This window comes from Neovison vison, chromosome 13 (assembly GCF_020171115.1).
Source record: "Neovison vison isolate M4711 chromosome 13, ASM_NN_V1, whole genome shotgun sequence".
Classification (NCBI taxonomy): Eukaryota; Metazoa; Chordata; class Mammalia; order Carnivora; family Mustelidae; genus Neogale; species Neogale vison.
Genome location: NC_058103.1, coordinates 93270567 through 93294294, shown reverse-complemented (window position 1 = coordinate 93294294; position 23728 = coordinate 93270567). Strand labels below are relative to the sequence as shown.

The 23728-nt window shown below is 44.1% G+C and overlaps 1 protein-coding gene across 1 annotated transcript in view; it reads right to left on the bottom strand.

Moving 5' to 3' along the window:
* Window positions 1-23728, bottom strand: part of RYR3 (ryanodine receptor 3) — a 515475-nt gene that overhangs the window by 138416 nt on the left and 353331 nt on the right. Inside the window, 5 exon segments of the mRNA XM_044230143.1 lie at window positions 28-131; window positions 1285-1414; window positions 3024-3138; window positions 4903-5176; window positions 23101-23238. Of these exon segments, the coding sequence (XP_044086078.1) occupies window positions 28-131; window positions 1285-1414; window positions 3024-3138; window positions 4903-5176; window positions 23101-23238 (761 nt within the window).

The window sequence follows — 23728 nt, the reverse complement described above, 5'->3', positions numbered from 1 at the left end:
CACTGCCTCCAGTGTGGGACCAGTTACCTTCTCGAGGTCCGGTTCCTCTAAGCCCAGAGCTAACTCATTGTTGTCCATCACAGAGGAAGCTGCCACGTCCAGTGGGGTAGATCCCCTCATGGAAGGGGAGGCTGAGGAAGGAAGAGAGGAGAAAGAATGGGATGAGGACCACCCAGTGCTGAGCTGAGGTTGCAGTGCCAATTCGTGGTCAGGAGAGGGCAGCAAACACATTAAACCTGGGTCCCATCGCTGTCCAGAGGGGGCGGCCTGTCCAATTTAAGAGCTCTATTTGTTATCCTTGTCCCTACACTCATTACTGATTACAAATATGGAGTAACTTGGAAAATCAGTTCACAGAATTATCCAGGACCATGTATTTCCAAGTACTTTTGTAATATGATAACTTCTTGAGAGCCCCACTTCGGTGATAACTCAAAAGGGAGAGATGCCACTTAATCAACTAATAAGCTCAAATGACTTGGCCATTTCTAGGTCCACTATCCAGAATTTAAAAATAGTTTCAAACAGCATTAGTTCTTATAGTTACACCAGGTGACCAATGTTATCTTTGATTTTCCTTTGATTCTTAGGCTAGAATTAAGAAAAACTTTTTTTTTTTTTTTTAAATAAAAGGTTGGTAGTCCAAGGTTGCATTTGATAAATCAGAAACTTAAAATATCAGATTTCACATGGATGTAAATGTGGTTTTGCATCTTTCACAAATTCACTTGGTTTACATCCAGGACAGTGAGTAACAGGCAGTGTGTTTCTTTCCTAGTGGTGCTGATGGATTTACCCTGTTTATCCGCAGTTGCTCTTGGCCAGTCCATCCTGCAGCTTAGGAGAGCACCGGCTAGTTGGCTGATGGGTATGCAGGTATGCAGCAGACAGCCAGCCTGCCAAGCAGGAGTTGGATCTTTGACCTTGGTCTCATTAGCACTGCTCCCTGATCAACAGAGTGGGCTGGGGGTGTCTCCAGATTCTACCTACAACCTCAGGCACGATGTCATAAGCCATGAGCCACTGGTCCCAAGGGAGACAAGGCAAAACTCTGTGACTACGCCAACACGAATCTGTCACCAGTGCTGGTGGGTAGCAACATCTCTCCTTAGGTTGGACAGCAGAGATATCGTATTGTCATTTTATTTGTTTTTAGATCAGGCAGGTCCCTTTTATTTAAAAATACCTTAGCAGGAATGTAGCTTATTTTCCTTGCCCTTCTAAGGGGTCAGCAGGGGGACTGTCACCTCCAAGCCCAAATGTGGCCGCAATAATGTGACATACCTAGGCCAACACTGCTATTCTCCAGCAGGTAACTCAGATGCTCAAACATGGCCTTCTGATTTTGTCGGCTAATTCGACAGAAATAGCAGAGGAAGCGGCAACAGCTAGCAACCATCTTGGGAAAAGCAATCTGTAGAGAGAAGAAAGACATGTCAAGGAAAAGAGTCCATCATGAGTCCTTCCTGAAAAGTCTGACTTCCAAGAGTTTTAGATTGTGTAATCAATGGACTTCCACATGTCAATACTGGTGTAAGCTATGAACAGTTTGGAAAATGAATTTTCTTACTTCCAGTGCTATCCAGGGATTACTCACTTATTCCAAGACAAGTGAGTCGATACCTGAGAAGAGAAGTCCCAAAATATTGAGAATTAATTTCAGTTCCTGAGATATCCTTCTTGCAAAGGAAAAAGAGGCCAAATAAGAACTCTAGACACCTTCTGATGTCACATGAAATTGTGTGACCCCCATATCAGACTACTGTTCCCATCTGGGGAGGGAGTAGACAGACCTTTGATAAGAAAGTTCAGAAAGGGAGATGAGTGATCATCGAATAATACCCAGCATTACATAAGACCTGGGTCCTCTGGGTAAAGGCAGGCCCCTAGAGTTGTGGGAGCCTGACAAGCACTGCCCTCTCAGGCTGTTGAGCCTTCCCCAATTACTTTTCCCCCCCCCCCTGGTTACTTCTGCTCTTGATGACTGCTCTCCAGTGGGCTCCCACAGCACCTGTAATCTGATCCATACAATTTAGCCCTGAGATGCCATCTTATGTTACTGTTGATTGCACTTGGCTTCTCTCCTTAACAAAGTAATCAGCATCTCTAGAGCCTGGCCGCGTCTTATTTTGATCCAATAATGCTCAGTAAGTGCTGTCTGTGTTAACCTTGCTCTGGATCCTAGGAAGTCCTTGATTTCCCCCTTTAGAATCATGGGGGTGGGTGCTCTCCAAATGAGGTTCTGAACCCTCCCTGCTACCTGCTTGCTGAGGTGAGCAGACATTTGCTCAGGGCTCTCTGTAGAGGGTCCACTTTCCTGATGGACCAGAAGGAAGCGAGTGAGAAGGAATGTGAGCTTGGTTTCTGGTCTTCCTTCACATCCCCATCTGTCAATACTGGAGGAACTGCTCTGCAAATCATTCATTCCTATCCGGCACTCTGGAATTTCCAACATCTGAAAACATCCTCCACTCTACTGCCTTCACACCGGAACTCTGAGGAGCACCCCATACCAGTTAGGATGAATGCCCAGGGAGCTCCCCCTTACAGCAGGCTTGTTATGGGGGCGTGGCCAGGAAAGCTGGTATCCTCAGGACCTTGGGGCACAGAGCAAATGCTCACTCCCGAGGGAACGCTGCCCAGCTCATTATTAAGACCTTGTTCTTTTGAGCAGCATTCGCCTGACCCAGAACAAAACATACCAGGCTCCTAAGTGGAACCCAGAGGAATTCCGTTTTGGAAGGAGCAGGGCTGAAGGGTACGGGAAGTAAATTTAGCAGGTGACCAGCCTCGTGGAACGAGCGAGTAAAGCTCTGAGCCTTAGGGGCCAGCGTTCTTACACTGGCTGGAGTCCATTCAGCAGCACTCCCTGCCCTTGGCTACTTCCTGGCTTTATGCACATCGCTCCCGCTCTCTGGGAGGGGTCACTGAGACAACAGACGCCAGCCACATGGCTGTGAACAAGGCAACACACGGCCCTGCTTAGGGGTCAAGTTCTGGCTGAGTTCTCCTTGTAGCCTTACCTGAGACTTCTCTGCACCCAGCACGTTCACCATCACCTCCATCACCGTCTCGTGCATGCCAAGGACTCGCATGAGGTTGGGATGCTGGTAAAACACCTTGTTGTTCATAATGTCTCTGTGGGAAAGACGGGACAGACTTCAGCACTTTCTTCTGTGAACATTCAGGGGTGAGGACACAGATTTGCAGACATGGGGGTGAAGGAATGCAAATGTGACAGGCTGGAAGGTACTGAGAAGGTACTAGGTCAGTCGGATATATGTAGAGTGCCTTTTTTTTTAGCTCATAGGAGTATTTTGCCCTATTTCTATGAAGTACTTTCTTTGAGACATTTCCTTCTAATGACATATTACACAGTTGTCACTTTGTCTTTCTTTTAAGATTTTATTTGAGAGAGAGTGAGCAAGCACAAGCAGGGGAAGCAGCAGGCAGAGGGAGAAGCAGGCTCCCGGCTGAGCAAGAAGCCTGATGGGGGACTTGATCCCAGGATGCTGGGATCATGACCTGAGCTGAAGGCAGACACTTAACTGAGAGAACTACCCAGGCATGCCCCCCGACCCTTTGTCTTTTTGCTTGGAATAGTTTTGAGACAACCCAAATTACTGGATTTCTCTTCCTCCATGTACACAGGGTCTTTTACATCTTTTTTTCCTTCTCTCATCCTTATATCGAAGTCTCTGTGTACTTCAGTTTTCTTAATGATAGGGCTGTACCCCTTTCTTAAAGGCAATTGTGTATTAGGTACCCATGACATTCTGGGGCATCAGTCCTCAAAAAACCAGTGAAATTAACAATGAAATATTTAAAAATGTATTTTTCTATCATTCAGTATGAATTCACACACAATAAAGGCAAATCAAAATGCAGCAGCAGCCTGGGAGGGGGCTGTGTAATCCCTCTCTGGGTGGTTACTCTCAGCCTGTCCCCTGTCCCCTGAGGGCAGGCTGCTGTTAAGAAGAAATAGCACCAGTTTTAACTGCTGCTATGTCTACTGCCAGGGCCAGGGGACAAGCTAATTCTGCAGGTTACTTTTCCCATAAGAGTCTCTTCATTTCTAGTACATGCATGATTCTTCCGTGCAAATGAATTTGAGGCATGATTGCATTTCCCCGGCCCAACCCAGGGATCCTTGAAGTCCCTCTTCTGGGGCTTGGGGCGGGGGTTCCTTCAGTGTGCTGCTCCAGGACAGCGAGATGGAACATGGAGCAGCAGGAAGGTCGTGGTCCTAGTTCTTGATTTTCATCAAGTAACATTGTGGGCTGGGCAGTTAACTTTTTCGGGCTTTGGTTTTCTCATCCACACAATGGAACGTCACCACCTAATTAAAGGAAATCTTTTTTGATGTCCAAAATGCTGTCTTTTGGACAGCATGGCTTCCAAGGAAGAGCCGTGAGCTATTGTTATGGGGAAAAGTGCCTTGCAGAACTAACAGATATGACTCTCTGGGTTAGTCCTGGGCAAAGGGAGGGATCAACCGGCAGTTTCTCAGAGGGAAGTCTCAGAAGAATTCCAGTCAAAAGCTCAACTGCTCAAAACACGTCTCTCTTGTTGAGCTGAACACACTGTTCCTTCCTCGGAATTGTTTTCCTTGCCTCCCTGGGGCTATTTTCTTCAGACACACACCAAATAACTGCTTTTCTCTAAGATTCCTCCCCACTGTTTCTGGCAATGTCCCTTCACCTCTGTAGCCTGCAGTCTGGTCTCCTCGGTTCTCAAAGGTGACTGATTCACCGAGAATGTTATCCCATGAGGCATGAAATCAGGATGGTAGCATGCAGGGATTTTCTACAACTGAATTCTGGAATTCCATATGGCCAGGTGGACCAGCTTTCCCTCCCGAAGTTCTCCTGAGTGACTCGCACTCAACGGAGAACGACCTACCCCAGCCCGTTGATCATGAGCAGCTCCTCCTCCTTGCCCATCCTGACACTGAGCAGGCAGCGGATCTGGCCCAGCGCAGCCAGCAGGTTGATGGTGTCACTCACAGAGGCCTGGCTGATGGTGTAGGTCTTCCGCAGGGCCTGCAGCAGCTCCCCGATGCTGTCGTACTGTCTCTGAAGGAGGCTGAACATCATTCGGACCAACTCCGCATCCTGGATCTGGTCCTCCTGGGCCCAGCGGATCATGGTCTGTGAGATGAGCTCCTTCAAGGTGGCTAGAAGGGCAATAGGGAGGACTGCTATGGAGCCCGTCATGGCACAGGGAGAGCGCTGTGTATCTCAGCCCCTCCGTTCGACAGGGACACAACATCAGTGCTCAAGGTTAAAACATTCTTTTCCTAAGGGTGGACTGTAGCATGCAGAGAAGTGAAATATATCATTGAACGACATGTGTGTGAACCATACTACAATAAAAGATTATATTTTTTAATTCGAGTACTAAATATTTTATTTTGAGTAAATGACATTTGAACTGATACTGGAAATCGAAGACTAAGTAAGATACTGTCCTTGTCTTCAGGGCCTCATAGTTCGGTTCTTTACATTTTCATTTTGATTTAATAAAAAAAAAATTTGTCTTTATTTTATAACACAGTGTAATAAATACCAAAATGTACAAGTGCCATAGGACAGAGTGGGGAGTAATTAGTTTTGGGGTAGGCTGGGAGGGGAGTGGAAAATGTGTGAGAAGGTGACACTGGTCACTGGCTTTTTGGAGACAAGTGATATTAAGCCCTGGATTTTCTCTACCATGGATAATATTCCCCAAGTACATTAAATATACCACACGCCATGAACTGAGTAAGCCGTGCCATCAACTCCAGAATTCCAGAAGGTATTTTGGATGACATATACATAAAACTCTGTTAGGAGATGGAGAGAAGTAGAAGAAGAACATTCTATAAGGTCTGAAGACTTTGCAGCTGGACCACTGACCATCAGCCCCTTGAAGAGACTGTGTTGCCCTGGATCTTTGGCAGGGGTCAGCGAACCCTGCCTCACCACCACTTTTTTTTTTTTTTAAAGATTTTATTTATTTTATTTGACAGATAGAGATCACAAGTAGGCAGAGAGGCAGGCAGAGAGAGAGGGAGGAGGAAGCAGGCTCCCCGCTGAGCAGAAAACCCAATGCGGGGCTCGATCCCAGGACCCTGGGACCATGACCTGAGCCGAAAGCAGAGGCTTTAACCCACTGAGCCACCCAGGCGCCCCTCTCACCACCACTTTTACAAGTGTCAAGAGAAAAGCCAGGATGGCTCGGTATTCAGAAGTTACCAGGGCTCATACAGGTTGCACAGAAATACCACTGGCTTCACAGGTCAAGGAAAGGTCACTGAAGTGGGAACAGAGCAGCCATGGAACCTTCAGAGGGTGGATTGAGAGGTTCTTGAAAAAAGCTGAGTGGCGCTGGTATGGGAGGGTGGTCAGGAGAGAGAGGCAGATCTGAGGTGGAGGTGGAGGACAGGGTGAAAGAGGGCGTGCCAGAATGGCTGGGAGGGCACTGCACACCCCCTCCCCATGTGTGTGTGTATGTCTCTCTCTCTCTCTCTCTCTCTCACACACACACACACACACACAAACATACACACAGGGGTGAGAAATCACAATTGCTACTCTTAACCACAACTGTCTCCAAGTCTGGCTCTGCCTATCACATTCCCACAAGGTATGGATGGCCCCAAGACCTTAATTCAGACCTGATGTTAAAGGCAGAGCTCAGGGGACAATAAAGGTTACTGAGTCCATCAGTGAAGAAACTTGGAATAAGCTCAGATAGGTGCCTTTGGTAGCCTGTGCCACCTCTAATCGTCTAGTTTTCTACCTCCATGTCATTATATATGGCAGATGTCTGCTCTACATACAGTCTTGGCTCATCATGAGGATATAAAAATAGAACTTTGTTACCAAAGCTTTAGGAGAGATCTAGATATAAAGGATGAATTTAACTTACTGCTGGGTCTATCAACCCTGTGGGTGTTGGAGGTTCAGACGGGAGACAGGCTGCAAAACTTAAAAAAGGATCCCCAGAGCAGAGAAAAGCAAAGTTAAAAGATGTTCCTAAGAGACCTCACTAGGCAGGGATTGCTGACTAATATCTGTTAGGTTAGGTAATGTCTCTATCCTCTGGGAGGAAATCAGTTATTTTATGGGACAGGCTGGGCTTCTGTCAAGAACCCGTTTCCTCACTTGCCAAATAAATGTAAGAGTTCTTGTTTCTCCCAGTTAATAGTCACGGTAAGGAATGAAAGCATGACAAAACCATACAATACACACTCTTGGACCCAATAGAAGTTTTTTTAGTCCTGTAAGTACAATTACCCCTTCGGCCTACCTCCTGACCTGAAAGTATTATGGTTTTCTCCACTAACAACCAAATTCTCTGCTGAGATCATACACATCACAGTCCCTGTCAAGCAAGAAAAAGCAACAACCAGAACTGTTAGTCAGCTCAAGGACGATCCTCTTGTCGACAGGGAATTTTACAGAGTCCTAAGGATACCAAGTAAATTAGTTTTCCCTTAACCTGGCTTTCAGATTAGTTCAGGATTTGGGTGAGCTCTTAGCTCCACAGTGATATAATACTCCAAATCAACACTTATAGAGAATGGAGCATTTACAGTAAAACACCTCTTGAGAGGGCAAATGAGAAAGGAGACAGCCCTTTATCTGAAAGAGCAGAGCAGGAAGCACCCCATGGGTTCTCAGTCCAGGCCAGCCTTCCAGCAAATGTGAGAGAATGGGATAAATGATTATGTGCGTGTAACTCAGTGGAAGCTCAGTTAAAATGAAAACATGGCATCAAGACTCTGACAGAAAAAGCAAGACTTACAGTTGTGTTATTGATAGACAGATGTAATTCAGTGAATGCATGACATTTAAGGCCATTCTTGTAGGGGAGGGTTTTAAATTGTGAGATGGAAGTCCAGAAATTGAGAGAAAGAATAACTACGAGAAGAAAGAAGATGGGGGAGGGATGGCAAGGGAGCAAATATTCCCAACAGCTTTGAACGGATGGCATATTTTGTGGCCTGACATACACTAGAGACCAAGAACCCACCAAGCAAACCCAGGCTGAGTCAATGAATTTCTAAAGCTCTGAACACCTCTGGGACTAAGTAGATGGAGTTTTCATACCCCTGGAAGCAATGCTATTGAAGATTCCTCAGATTTTAATTAGCTCCCACACGCCAGCAGCAGAGCGGCATAAATGTACCAGGGTTCAGAGGTTAAAAAGAAATGTTTTCTAGAATGCGGTAGGCTCTTCATATATCTGAACAACTGAGGATTAAAACAATCAATGCCTCTAATCATGTATGGCACACATTATGAGGTTAATAAAGGTTAACTAAGTCTACTATCTATTCCAGTAGTTGTAAAAGCATGGTCCATAGAGCCTTAGGGAGCCTAGGCCCTTTAGGTGGTTTGCGAGGCCAAACGTGTTTTCATAATCATCCTAATGTTACTTGCATTTTTACTGTGTGGACAGCTAGCCTGACGGTGCAGAAGCAATGTGGGTGCAACTGGGGGTGCCTTAGAGGGAATCAAGGCAATAGCACCAAACACCGAACTTCACCTACACAGCCCCAGAAAGATGCCCAGTTTCACATAAGAATGTCCCACATGAAAGACAAAATTATTAATTTTATTACTAATAAACACTTGAGTATGCATTTTCTCAATCTCCTGTGGGATAAAAAGGGAAGTAGGCCTACAACACCCCTGCTGCAAATGGGAGGTCAGAGGCCTTTGTGAGGAGAAGTGCTGGTGTGCTTGTTGGAGCTGTGGAGCCAACTGGCTGCCCGGCTCGTGGAATACTCTTTTAATCAAAAGAATGCAGACGAGCCAGGCTGGTTCATTAGAGTTGGGTGAATGACAGACATATTCTTATAAATAAAAGAAGCAAGCTCGTCACTTCAAAGAAAACAATGGGGAGTTTCTGTTGCCAAGAATATAATTTGGGCTCTCAAGTGAAAACTAGAATTTTAGAAAATGTTTATGTGCCACAGTGAGTTTGACAGCTTCTCAGTACTTAAAGACCTTCTGATTAAATTGTTGATGTTAACAAATGTGATTTCTAAAACATCTTATAATGAAATATGTCAACATTTGGAAGTTCTTCATGACTTGGTGAACCAGTAGTTTCCAAATGACCAATGGCCTTGTGTTACAAAAACATTCATGGGGAAAAGACCTAGTCAAATGAAAGATAGACCAGTGAGTTTTTATATAACCAAGTACAAAAATTTTCTTAATGTGGTTTCAGGTTCTACATGGCAATGGGTTTTTGAGAATCTACTACTTGTTGAACTTTGATGTAATATCAAAGAGGAATAAACCCAATTATCTGAAAAAGACTATTAAAATACCCTGCCCCTTTCTATCTATGGTCTTTGAGACCAGTGTTACTCCTATTCTTTAACTAGGGATAAGAACCCAGCTATCTTCTATTCATTCAAACGTTCCAGATTTATAAAAATGCAAAACAATGTGGCTCATCTCGTTATCTTTGCTTTGTTTTGAAAAACTGCCATTTCTCACAGAAATATATTATTTACATGATACATAATAGGGTTTTTGTTTTTTTTAAATGAAGTAAATGCTTTAAAATTTTGTTTTAAATTCTAATTCAGCAATATTGATAGATATATTCCACAGAAGCTAAAGTTTTATGAGGTCCTTGATAAGTCTTAAGAGCGTAAAAGGGCTCCTAAGACTAGAAAGTTCAAGAAGCCCTGATTTATACAAAAGCATCCATGCTGAGATGATAGCAGTGATGGGGAAGCGAAGCCTTCCCTCCAGCTAAGCTAGAGCCCTGTTCCGTTAGGCTGTGTGATTGCCATCCGGTAGCTGACATGTGAACTTGGAAAGTTATAGCTTAGGAAGCTTTCTATGTATGCTTCTGGATGGGAGGTAGGTTAAATGTGAGTATAAGATGAGTAAGACATCTCACCCTGAGAAATCAAATGAGGATTAAAGCAGCATTGTTTTGAAAGTTGAATCCTGGCAGTCAGGAAGGACCCTGGCCATTGTTCCTGCATCTCCAAGGGGGGCTCCCTGCCAGCCTGAAGGTTCCCTCTTTACATCAAATTGGGAACAAGCTCAGTCATCTTCAGAGCAAGGAGGGGGTGGGAGCTCTTCACACGGAGGCTGCATGGCCTTGTTTAGCCTGCTTGTAGCCAGTGCAATCAGGCACGCAGAGAAGTGGGCTACAGAACAAAGAGGAAGGCACTCAACCCTTTGCCCCACATTAGCTGACCCTTGACAGTGAGGTTATTCTCATTAATATTAGAAAACAGGGCCGTCGCCTACGGAAGGCTTTGTTCTGGACCCACTGGGTATCCAGGCCTCAGGACAAATCTAACGCACAAGTGTCTGCCATCCTCATCGGAATAGCTGTCACCTCCAGTTCTGTCAACTCCTAAATGAGCCAACCAGTCAAGTCATAACTCTGAGGTAACTCATCTGTATGAAACTATTTCAAGACACAATGATTACTCGCAGTGGCTTACTAGATCCTAGATACACACATGCAAGGCATTTAATGAAGAAGTATAAGATAATGAGTAAAACTCTGTTGTCCACATACATTGAGGAAATAAGACAATTCATAAGAAGGTACAACTTCTCTAGTCATACAAAAATTCCCAAGAAATTGGAGAAATGATCAGATCTTCCTCTCTTACTTTCTTCCCAATGTGTCCTTGCTCTAAAGCTCTTTGTATTTCTCAGAGAGGTCCACACTGCATGGAGACTAGAGAAGTAGGGAAGAAAAAGCTCTACTGGGAAGTTAAGAAAGCCCTGCCAGGGATGGATGAAACCACCTGATGGGAAAAACACTTCCCTTTGCTATGGCTACTTTTGAAATGCCATTTTCTTTCAAGAGCTGATTCACACAAGCAGTCCCTGTAGTAAATACTTCTACGTTTTTCTGGTATCAATGGTGTAATGCTGACAAATTTGGTAGGATTTTCAAACATCGAAGGGAGTCAATTCTTGAGATATATTTGAACCTCTTTCATAACCACAGATATATTAAGAGCAGTTACCACTACATACTGATTTCATTTCTGCTGCTTTTCTAAGATCCTCTTTGGAAATGCTACCCTTTAATGACTAAAAAGACACTTTACTATGCATAAGAAACAGGACTCCTGAGGGAGAAAGACTCCAGGATAAAGGTAAGGGGTGGGATGGGGAGGTTAATTCTATTATTTGCTGTAATGTATGGCCTCATTTTACTCACACATGTCCCATAACCCCACTCAGATCCTCCACCACACATGATAAAGTTGCTTCCATACTCTTTGCCACAGCTCTAGGATTTTCAACTGCTGACTTACCTGTTTCAAGAAGGCCTTGTCAAGTGCACTAGATGGTTTAGCCCATGAGGTTATTTTTTAAAGCTTTTTTTAAAAGCAAAGAGATGTGTAACCCATCATTTGTTTTCTGATGAGAAAGGTATTGTAGAAAACAAACAGTCTTAGTGAAACGAGTCATGTATATGTGGTTCCCTTGATAATTACAAATGGCTTCATTTAAGAAATTATTATTAACATTCTAACTTATTCCACTTTCACAATTAGGGTAATCAGGGATAGTCAGATTTAGGCAATTATATCAAATCTACGATCTAGAAACTGCATTTTAAATAATTGTTTATCGAAATAGATAAAAGACCTCAACGTGAGACAGGAATCCATCAGAATCCTAGAGGAGAACATAGGCAGTAATCTCTTCGATATCAGCCACAGCAACTTCTTTCAAGATATGTCTCCAAAGGCAAAGGAAACAAAAGCGAAAATGAACTTTTGGGATTTCATCAAGATCAAAAGATTCTGCACAGCAAAGGAAACAGTCAACAAAACAAAGAGGCAACCCACGGAATGGGAGAAGATATTTGCAAATGACAGTATAGACAAAAGGTTGATATCTAGGATCTATAAAGAACTTCTCAAACTCAACACACACAAAACAGATAATCATGTCAAAAAATGGGCAGAAGACATAAACAGACACTTCTCAAATGAAGACATTCAAATGGCTATCAGACACATGAAAAAATGTTCATCATCACTAGCCATCAGGGAGATTCAAATTAAAACCACATTGAGATACCACCTTTACGCCAGTTAGAATGGCCAAAATTAGCAAGACAGGAAACAACGTGTGTTGGAGAGCATGTGGAGAAAGGGGAACCCTCTTACACTGTTGGTGGGAATGCAAGTTGGTACAGCCACTTTGGAAAACAGTGTGGCGATTCCTCAAGAAATTAAAAATAGAGCTTCCCTATGACCCTACAATTGCACTACTGGGTATTGACCCCAAAGATACAGATGTAGTGAAAAAAGGGCCATCTGTACCCCAAAGTTCATAGCAGCAATGGCCACAGTCACCAAACTGTGGAAAGAACCAAGATGCCCTTCAACAGATGAATGGATAAAGAAGATGTGGTCCGTATACACTACAGAGTATTATGCCTCCATCAGAAAGGATGAGTACCCAACTTTTGTAGCAACATGGACAGGACTGGAAGAGATTATGCTGAGTGAAATAAGTCAAACAGAGAGGGTCAATTATCATATGGTTTCACTTATTTGTGGAGCATAACAAATAACATGGAGGACACGGGGAGATGGAGAGGAGAAGGGAGTTGATGGAAATTGGAAGGGGAGGTGAACCATAGAGACTATGGACTCTGAAAAACAACCTGAGGGTTTTGAAGGGGCGGGGGAGGGTGCAGGGGGGAGGTTGGGAGAGCCAGGTGGTGGGTATTATGGAGGGTACGTATTGCATGGAGCACTGGGTGTGGTGCATAAACAATGAATTCTGTTATGCTGAAAATAAATAAATAAATGAATGAATAAATGTTTAGGATACCTCAGAAATGAAATATTTCTTTCTTTTTAAAAAATATCTTATTTATTTATTTGACAGAGAGAGATCATAAGTGGGCAGAGAGGCAAGCGGGGGGGGGGGGCGGGGAGCAGGCTCCCTGCTGAGCAGAGAGCCTGATGCGGGGCTTGATTCCAGGACCCTGAGATCATGACCTTAGCCAAAGGCAGAGGCTTAACCCACTGAGGCACCCAGAAATGAAATATTTCTAAGATACGGTACTGTTTAGGAAAACTTGATTCCTGAAATTTACTTTGAAAGAAGAATAGCTACTTCACTACTTGATTTATGGACTAGCCAAACATTAGAGACAAGAAAAGAGGATTAGAAGTGTCCTTAACTTAGAGTTAGCCTTGGAACATCAGTCTTGGGTGGGGGGGGGCGGCTCAGGTATTGTTTATTGCTAAGTTGTTTACTTCCCTCCATTTGTCATTTTGTAACCTACTATCAATCCTCAGACACCAAGCCTACATTCTGTAACTCTTCCTTGAAAGTTCTCCAGTTACCCACTATACTGGGTAAAACCCTCTTCTAAATGGTCAAATTACCAGCTTTGCAATAGTGACTGCAATAAGAAAAAAAACATCTCTTCTCATCATGCACATTTACAATTTTAAATCTGCCGGGGTCTGGAGAGAATCTTTCCATCTCCAAATTTAGATCACAGTCCAAGTGGCCATCATACGCTGAAATACAAGCTTATTATCAAAGAGCAGATGCTGGCTACTGACAAAGCAAATCCCTGAAGCTTACAAATCCCCATCCTAGGCTGGTGTTAGAGTTCTGTGAGTGTGCTCCTAAATCTGGGGCAGTTGGGAAGAAAAAAGTCTTCCAATGACGTTGACAAGAGGGAGTGAAAAAAACTGCACTGTCCCTAATTTAAACTTAGAAAGCAATTTATAATGCTCATGCTTACAATGGGAAAAGAAAAACAATTATGTGCATCTAAATTATGTATGCTTATTTTTAAATTCTAGGTGATTAACAAGTTAGCTGGTAGTATGCTGTCCGTGTGCTCTGGGGGCTTTAACAGGTGGTAGATCCTTTCCAAGTATCAAGAACCAATTATTTTGGCCTCTGCTTTCTTCCTCTCTGTGGTGGGCTGAATAATGACCCCCCCCCCAAATATTCACCTCTTAATTCTCAGAATTTGTCAGTATGTTGCCTTATAAGGCAAAAGACACTTTGCCTTTGTGATTAAATTAAGGATCTTGAGATAAGAAGATTATCCTGAATTATCCAGGTGGGCTCAAGATAATCATGAGGGTTCTCCTAAAAGGGAAGTAGGAGGGTCAGAGTCCAAGAAGGAGATAATAACAGGAGCAGAGGCTGTATAGGTACCATGACTGGAAGGGGCCAGTAATCAAAGAATGCAGGGGGCCTTCGGAATCTGGCAAACACAAGATATGGACTCTCCCCTAATGCCTCCAGAAGAAAAGCAAGTCTACTATTTTTGATTGTGACCTCTAGAACTGGGTGATAATGAATTCGTATTGTTTGAAGCCACTAAGTTTATGGTAATTTGTTGCAGCAGCAAAAGAAAACTACTAATATGCTCCCACTGGTAGAAAGCCCTGGTTGAGTACACTTGAGACTACAGATCAGACTGGAGAGCCCCAGGGAGGAAACTGTTAGGGAGTAGCTCCTAGAAGCTGAGTCCTAGAGAGTCCAATTCCAAGATTTTGCAGAAGGAACTGGAGTGACAGGGCTGCTGACACCCGGAGGTCTGCCTGGCCCTGGCCCCAAGCTTGCGTCAAACCAGAACAACATTAAATGCAAAAAGCATCCATTGTACAACTTCTCTGGCTCATTAGATAACATACACAGGGTGCAGAGAGCATGTTTCCCAGGTCCTGTGACACAGCTTTTTGGCACTTTTGACACTTTTGGCCTGTATCTTCCCTCTGACATCAAAAGCTAGAACTGCCTGCATTTCAACAGTAATCACTGTGTAATGAAACATAAAGATGATAGCCATCAGGACAAGATGACTATTTCTAACCACACGTCAAGAAGCCACTTGTGTCTTCTTCCTTTTCAACAGAACTGATTTTGTACAGATAGCTGCCTCTCTATCTAATGGTCCATGAAAACTGACCCAATGCCACTCCACAGGTAGGCTCTGCTGACAGAAGTCAACCAGCACATTTTATTTTCAAGGTCATGCTCAATGGTTCATGGAGTTGGCCTGTGATCAAGTTATTCAAGGGTGATCTCAGGAGCCTGGCTTTGAGTCCCAGGCAGGAGAACTTTTCTTGCTCTTCCCTTGGACACTGCAGCACACAGACATGAGGCCTAGACTTGTAGCTGCCATCCTCTGCCAGCCTGAAGGCCAAGTCAGGGTGTGGAACGACTGTAGGGACAATGAGCGGAGCCATGGGATTAACTCAACCCAGTGTCCAGTTCCATCTTTAACTTCCAGGTGGCCCAGTCAATGAAGTCTTTTACCAGCTATTCTACCTGAGTTGGATTTTCTGTTCTTTTTTTTTTTTTTTTCTGAAAGCATTGAAATGGTAAATGTGGAGATAAAGTTCTTATCACCTACTCTTTGTATATTTGCTTCAGAAGCTGGGAGGTATACCAACCTCTAAGTACTAGAACATCAGACTGAGCACTATTTTATTGACTCCTAACTCCCTGCCCCCATGGGTAGGAAGAGCATTATTCTCATTTTATAGACAAGGAAACTGAAATGAATGGAGGATAAGAAACTGGCCTAACATGATAATTAGTAAATGACAGAGTTGGGTCCTGAACCTTGGCTTCTGGAATCTATACTCATCTACTTCTCCAGCTAAGAGCTGCTTTTTTTTTTTTTTTTTAAAGATTTTATTTTTTCATTTGACAGAGAGAGAGAGATCACAAGTAGGCTGAGAGGCAGGCAGAGGGAGAGGGAGAAGCAGACTCCCCTCTGAGCAGGGAGCCTGATGTAGGGCTCGATCCTAGGACTCTGAGGTCATGACCTGAGCTAAAGGCAGACACTCAACTGACTGAGCCACCCAGGTGCCCCTAAGAGCTGCTTACTTTCTATAGCTTCACAAAATCCAGAAACATAGTTGTCCTTATTAAGGCTTTAAATTTCTATTATACGGGACTCGATCCCAGGACCCTGAGATCATGACCTGAGCCGAAGGCAGCGGCTTAACCCACTGAGCCACCCAGGCACCCCTCTATTATACTATTTAGATGCTCTCTTAAATAAAGAAGTGGATTTATTAAAAAATCCTGAAAATCAGAAAGTTTTGGCTTGTTTTCTAGAGGATTCTGAGTTAGGAGGATTATCTAGATTCCTGGAGTCTAGATTTCTTCATCAATAAAATTAAGTTAGCAAAATAAAATTCATGTTGAAAGAGATGAATGAAGGATGATGCAGTAACAAGAGTGAGGGCTACTTTGTTCCAGCTGTGTGATCCTGCTCAGGTCACTTTACCTCTCTGTGTCTCTATCCATTTCTACCAAGTCACAGCTGAGTACTCCAGAATTCCATGTCTACTTGATCTGTGGAGCTCCTGAAAGTGTTGTACTAATTTATTCAAATAGCAAATGAATATGTATGGCTTCACTGGGTTAAAGTAATGAGCACCACGAAATTTTACCCCTACCTTTTAATGCCCACCATCATGAGTCTACCCAGCTTGTTTTTACTAATAGTACAACTGGAGACCAAAGAAATAAAGCAAAATCTCAAAATCTAGTGAACACTGACCACAATGAGTGGCCCTTTGAAGACACCACCCCACACCACTAATCACCCACATGGGGGAGATGAGCAGTGGTAGCTCCATGATGTTTTGATGATGGTCTTGACTGTTGACAGATAAAGGATGCTTCCCCTGTCGGGGGTCAGATTGCACCATAACACCCTCTTGATTTAGTAGATAAGATTTAATGGGAACGTCTCATGCCCTCTATGCTCTTTGTCCCCGAGCTTCCCCTGGGCCCCAAGTCTGGTCTGTTTCACAAAGTGGCCGAATACCTACTATATATTAGCAGAGAAGGTCAGGGAGAAAGTTAAACCCATCACCTCTGAGGAACCCTAGAAAATCAGTCAGGCTCATTTCCATGTGCTTTCCTGATGCCTCTCTGGCTCAGGAGGAGCAGCAGGTGCCACTTAATTTCACGAGAACAAGGTTACAAGGCTCTCTGAGTACCTGAAAGGACCAGCCTGTAAAGACAGCCTGGAGCAATGTTCCTGGAGCTGCTCAGGGCACTCTGTGTCCTCAGGGCCCAGGAATGGCACTGCTTCCTGGAGACCCAGCAGTGTGCGATGCTACAGGGCCCATTTCAGGTCTGCTGCAAGCCACTGACCTTCATCCCAGTTCTGCATTTAATTTTTGGATCTGTGCACGTGTCTCCTTTATTGGGTTCCCTGGCAGGGGAATAGGGTCAAAGGTCAAGCTGCTTGTTCAAATATTCTACTTCTCATTACAATGAGAGTAGCCAATGGTCACTAAGAGCTTCCTGTGGGTTAGACCCTGGGTATAATGCTGTACCTGAATTATCGTTTAATCCACACGAGCACTGTGTAAGGAAAGGCAGGTATGGCAGGGACCGAGTTTCCCCCATGGTCATGGCTGCATCAGCCCAATCCTCACTTTTCTCTCTTATTTAGGCAAAAGAAAAAAATGAAAAACAAAAAACCACTCCAATTTAAGAAACAAGCCAAGACTCCTGTAAACAGATGGTCTCTAAGGTGGCCTTGGCAGCGAGTGGAGGAGCACTGGAGACGGAGCCCCTATACTGGTGTGGACCCATTGATCCCTGCCAGCCAGCCTTGCAACGTGGGTCTCAGGGAAGGCTGTGTGTGGACAGTCACGTGGCTGATGTAGCTTTCTGCTAAATCCATTACTAAAGGTCCCTTCTCAGTGCTTTTCTGCCTCGGCTGGAGCCTCCCCATCTGTGAGGGTGGAGACAAGTGGGGAGGCAAACTGCTTCACCCCAGGATGCTTCCCCAGCCAGTGGGATGCCCCCTGCATCCCTGAGGCCGCCTTGCCTGGCACCCATTCACCGTGCTGCGGCAGCATGGCCGGGTTCTGCCAGTCCAGCTCTGCAGCCCACTGGGCTCGCTTCTGTCCCCGGGGGGATAATTAGCCTGGTGTTTTTGAAATCAGTCAAGCAGCCTCATAATCACTTTCTCCAAAATATTTCCATGATTAAATGACCGCTGACGACAACAATGATACGATGATGGGAAAAGAGCACAGAGGGGAGCTGCTCTTGTGGTCCAGAGGGGAATTCCTGACATAAATATGGGGTGGAGAAGGGACAGGGATGGGCTTGAAACCTGAGGCCTCGGTCTGTACTCTGCTGTGAAAGTGATCGAATTGCTTTTGAGTTCCTGTGTGTGTTCAGTCTGAAGAAGAAGCTGAGGATGAGGAGGGCTACAGGCTGTACCTCCTTTCAGTCCCTGCTCCCCACTCCTGTCTCTGCAGCCCCACTACTGAGCTGGGGCACCCTTGCACGGTGCCTGAAAGAACGTGAACCCTGCCTATGAACAGGACCCAAGTCTGGGCCTCTTTCTAACTCCCTGCAGTAAACTTGTCCAAATTATTTTGCTTCTCTCTTCATTGCCTGCTCTGCAAAATGGGAACATGGCTGCCACTGCACCTAGTTGTTTGCCGTGAGGAGTTAATCAGATGAGGTGATGGCAAGTGCCTAGCACAGTGCCTGGTGATCATTTCGGGCCTAGCCCAGTAATCTAGATTTCCCCATTCAAAGGCCAGCTGATGAACAATCTTAATTGCATCTGTACCTTAAATTTCATTTTACCATTTAACCTATTTAAAGCTTCCAGGGACTAGGATATGGATGTCCTTGGGACCATTATCCTGCCTACTACACAAGACTTCTTCGAGTTCTCAGAAGCTCTCATCTAGAGCACTGCTGTGACATCCCAGTGGGCTCCATACCTCCAATGATCCTGCACAGCAATCCTCTGGATTGCCATATTGCTAAAGCAGAGTTGACTGGTGTCTTGCAGGGCCTAAGATACGGTGAGTGATTAACAAACATTTTAATAGCCCAAAATAGTTAAAATTAAGTGCATACTCTGGGCCAGGCACACTTATAAGCACTTTGCACTTTGAGTTTATTCTTCATGTCAACCAAAGAAGGTATTAGGGCTATGCCCGTTTTACAGATGAGGAAACTGAGGCACAGAGAAGTTGTCACATGCTCAGTCTCACAGATATAGGTAGCAGAGCAAGAATTTAACACCAGGTAGCCTAAGTCTAGAGCCCTATGCCCATAACTACCTCATTATTATTGAGTAAAAGAATAGTTTGGTCTTCTAGGACCTTTCATACTCAGTGCCGGGCAGGGGGAGGGCAATGGCAACTAGACTCAGGTCGACAAAGGTTTGAAGGTCCATGCCACCACTGTGCGAGCCGGCACAGTTGCTTAATCTGTTTTTACTTCAGTTTCTTCAATTATCAAATGGGAATAAAATCACCAACTTCATCTACCGCATATTGCGAGAATTACATGAGATAATACAGAAGGGCTTCATGTGGTGCTCAGGACTCAGCGGTTACCAGGTAAATGTTAACGCCTCCCTCCCCGCACCTGTAAGGCCACTAGTACAAAATACATGGCGATGACGAATAGGTCACATTCTAGGGCCGAATATAGTTTAATGATTGGATTTCCAAGCTACTCTGTCCTAACACCATCCAACCCGTACTCCACTCTAGTCCATTCAATTCTTCTTAGAATTCAACAAATCTCACTGGTTGCCACTCCTGGCATAGGACCCGAACTTTTCTGCTCAGGGGGCTTTGTCAAAGCAGCTCTCCTCATCAAAAATGTCTTTCCCTTCTTGTTTTATCTACTTATCTACACTCTTTATGGAATCTGCCCAGCTCCTCCTCTGGCGACCTACTGTATTTCACCTGCACTTTTATTATAGCATATCTAAACTCGTGATTATGTTCAGTTTCCTGTCCACACCCATTTCCTCCATTGTTCACAAAGTCCTTTTTTCTTCATCTTCGCGAGCCTCCTGTGACTAACCTACACTGGAGGTTGGACAGAGTTGTCTCACTGAGTTAAATATGGAAAAAGGGGACGATACGGTCTGAGCACAAACATCCAGTAAAGAAAACAGACAGGGACACAGATACTGCACGTAAGGTGGAAAGTCATATGGGTCCTTTTAGAAATGCCATAAAATGGTGGGGGCAGAAGGACAGAGGACGAGGTGGAAAGAAAGAGTTCCCAGAGGTGTCAGCACATGTGCATCGTGGGGAGAGGCTGTTTGGAGAGAATCTAAGCAGGCTTACGAATACTGCCTGAGTGGCCTAGACAGACCTACCACTGAGTTGTCTCATTTGTGGTAAGTATTTGTGCTGGGCTCTAGACCTATTTTTGTAGCAAAGAGTAGACTTTTTCCCCTCCTCGGTACTCAACAGGCTGCAGCATTTAGGCAGGAGAGAAATTTGGTTAGGGCTCTTAGGCCACTCAGTGGTGGGGCAAAAGGGACACAAGTGGCAGGAAAAGCCTCCATGGGGAGAGCATTCAGGAAATGACAGAGATCAGGAAGGCACCAACTTTGAGCTATAAAGTGACAGGTGATCTTTGTTTGGTTAATTTCAGAATCTAGCGAGAAGAGCCTGTTGGTCTCTTCTGGAGGAATAACTCAGTGGAAACAGATTTATATGCAAGGAAATCCTGCTTCAAATGCAGTGTGTGAGAAGCCCTGGCTTAGAACTAACAGGCAAAAGATTTTCTCGGGAGTTTGCTGGATGGGGATAAGCCAAAGAAATGTGACTTAGTATGGCGGGCTGCTATTGTTGGATCTTTTTTACCTCTTCATTATCATATGATGTTTTGATAAGATTATAACAGCTTTCATCGACAATATGGCATAGAGTTAGTTTAGGCAGATCCCCGTAACTCTGAGTCAGCTAGTGGGATTCTCACGAGGTTCAGGACACTGTTGAGTCCTCTTGCCTAGAAAAGCTGAAATTTGCCTGCAGGTCATCTGGTCAATACCAACCACTCATAGAGGTGAGACTGCACCCCCTACCCGGAAAACTTTGAGGGCGGCTCTTTGGCTTGGTAACCTTTGGCCTGTTAGAATTCTGACTTCTGTCGGGTTTAGATTCCCCATGTGTAATACTGAGTCACAGTTGTGAGTCACCTCACAGGTGTAGTAAGCCAGATAAACAGACGATGGTTTTAAAAAGCCACTCTCTATGTAATAGCTGTATTTGGGGAGTTTTATAAGACAATGGAAAGAGGGTGGAACCAGAGCCAGAAAATGTGAAGCAAGTCACAGCTTTAGTCATCTTGGTTACCTTGGGCTGGTGACATTCATCACCTGGAAATTTTTCTGGAAGCAGGTAGCGGTGGAGAGAGTAAATGAACAAATATCCCTTAATTCTTCAGAGTCCTATTTTCATCAGCTATACAACAGAGGAGTGAAAAAATCCCACCAGGAGTAACCTGATCATGGGAAGTATTTGGTGAATTGTCCATTCACTAACCCATATTATTATCTGCACGTTTAATATTTTATCAAATGTAAGGGAAGAAAAATCAGGTAAGTAATAACATGGACAAAGTTACTAATAATTGAAAGCATTTTGGCCCTTTTATCACAACTGGCTATGTATCCAGAAACACTGTCTCCATCCATGGGTTAAAAACAACTTTGGAGATGTGACAGTTAAGCCATTCCCAAGATTTTCTCTTCATATGTTAGTCCTGAGTGAGGAGCTTTCGGTTTCTGGAACATTTGGCCAGGGAACCCATCTACTAACAACCAGACATGCTTGACTACCTTCCTATTTCTGGAAATCCAGGGTAGGAGGCTTAGAACACAAAGCTTGAATCTCTCACAACTGTCCTGGAAGGGAAGCAGGATGAGGTGAAGACATGGAGTCTTAACACTGGAGTGACCTTGTCTGCGTGTTCTACCAGAAGGGACAGAACATGGTCTTTCAGCCCAAGGCCCAGGGTAGCAGTGCTGAAGGCTGACATGTCTGGAGCCTGGACACTGTTCTTAGAGTTAGGGAGAGTTCACACAGCCAAGTGATTTCATCTGACTCCATTTACCTACCATGAAATGGTCCCCTTGTGGGACCCAGTGTTGTGACATACTATATGTTAGAAAGAAGGATCTACTTTGAAAATAGACTCTCAGCAGGTAATATGGGTCAGCTCAGTCTATTTTTAGTTCTGCTTTGACAGGAACCACAAAGGGAATCTAAACTCACCTTTGAGCCCTTAGAATCTTGCTGGCATATCCTCATCAAAGACTACCCCTCCCATGGTGGGTGCTAGTACCAAGTACCCCACACACTTGTCCAGAGGCTTCAACACTTGTGCTGAGAAATGGTGAGGCTTCCTTCCACTCAGAGATACTGACAAAGACGGAAGGTCAATATAAAGGGCAGTAAGATATACGAACCCCAAAGTAGTGTGTTCAGACAAATCAATCACAGCTTGGCAGTCTACTGCTCTGGCCTATGATTTGAAAGCATGTTCTAAAACGGATAGGATGAGGAACAAGATAAAAGGCAACTATGTTAACCTTGGAAGTTCCTTCTTTAGACAAACGAAATATTTGCAGAATTTGGTACTAAAGAGCATCCTGATTATATATAATACATAGACAATTTTCCTCTTGAAATATTAATGGTTTATGCACAGTAAACTGCCCTATAGAGCAAATTATGATCTTGTTTCAACATGAGGAATAATGGTTAGGGTCATGTCTACCATAAGGCTTAGAGAAATGAACTTGGACAAGGTCTGGTGTTGTTGCAAAATTGAAAGTCAAAATCCTCTAGGATGCTGTGCTATGGAAATTATAGCCCAAACCCAAAAAAGACCCCCATCAAAGCCCACATCCTATTTCCTTCACTCCCCTTGCATCATTATTTTTTCACTGAGGCAACTTGCAATGCAGAGGTGACAGAAACAATGACTAAAGGGGGAAGACAATGGAAACCTCAAAGAACAAAAACCTGTTTACAGGTGTTTTTAACCAGATAGACAAGAGCAGACCCAGAGTAACAGATCCTTCAGGTTTCAGAAGACTCTGAAAGTAAGTTCCTTAAATTGGAAAAGAAGCATAGCCCCAAATACACAATAACCACCATCAATTATAAAAAATACCCAGATACGTCCTTTGAAACATAGCAGTCCATCTCATAGTATCTGTCAGAAGCCAGTTCCCTGCATTACATCATAGAAGAGCACTGTGTTGGAAGGACTGTGACTGAAAGGCATGATCACTTACTAGGGCATCTCTCTTCCTCTTCTGTTGGCTGTTCCTTCTCAGGCTTGGGAGGGCCTTTGATTTTATACACCAAGGCACGGAGTTTTCCAGCCCAGGAGGTGTCCTCCTCTTCCTCTTCCTCCTCCTCCAGTGGAACGCCTAGAAAGGCACAGAACAGAGTGAAAAACCTCAAACAGTACATGAAACCACCATATGATTGAAAGAACACAAAGTCTCTGCTTCCCACCCTTCTGGAACCTTCCAAAGATATCATAGGCTGCTCCCCATAAGTATTTAACTCTATGATGTCTTCTGACAAGTTTTTAAAAAGATTATTTCTTATGTACAAGAACATCAAATAATTTCAAAACCCACACTTAACTTTTTCTAACCTCTACCCCAAAAGGGCTCTAGAATCTCTAGAAAGAAAAAGTTAATATTGAGTTATTTCAAATGAAAAGACCACCTGTTATTTATTAGTGAATCCACCCCTGCAGAAGCGGCACAAATGCTGAGAACCATTTAAAATCATCAGTTATGTATCAAAGTAGGCTCTGCAGGCTTAGGATTCTTCGGGGCAGAAGTTATCATACTTATGTCACTGCAAAAGCTAAGAAGCAAAGGGGATTGGAATCTTGGTTTAGCTGGG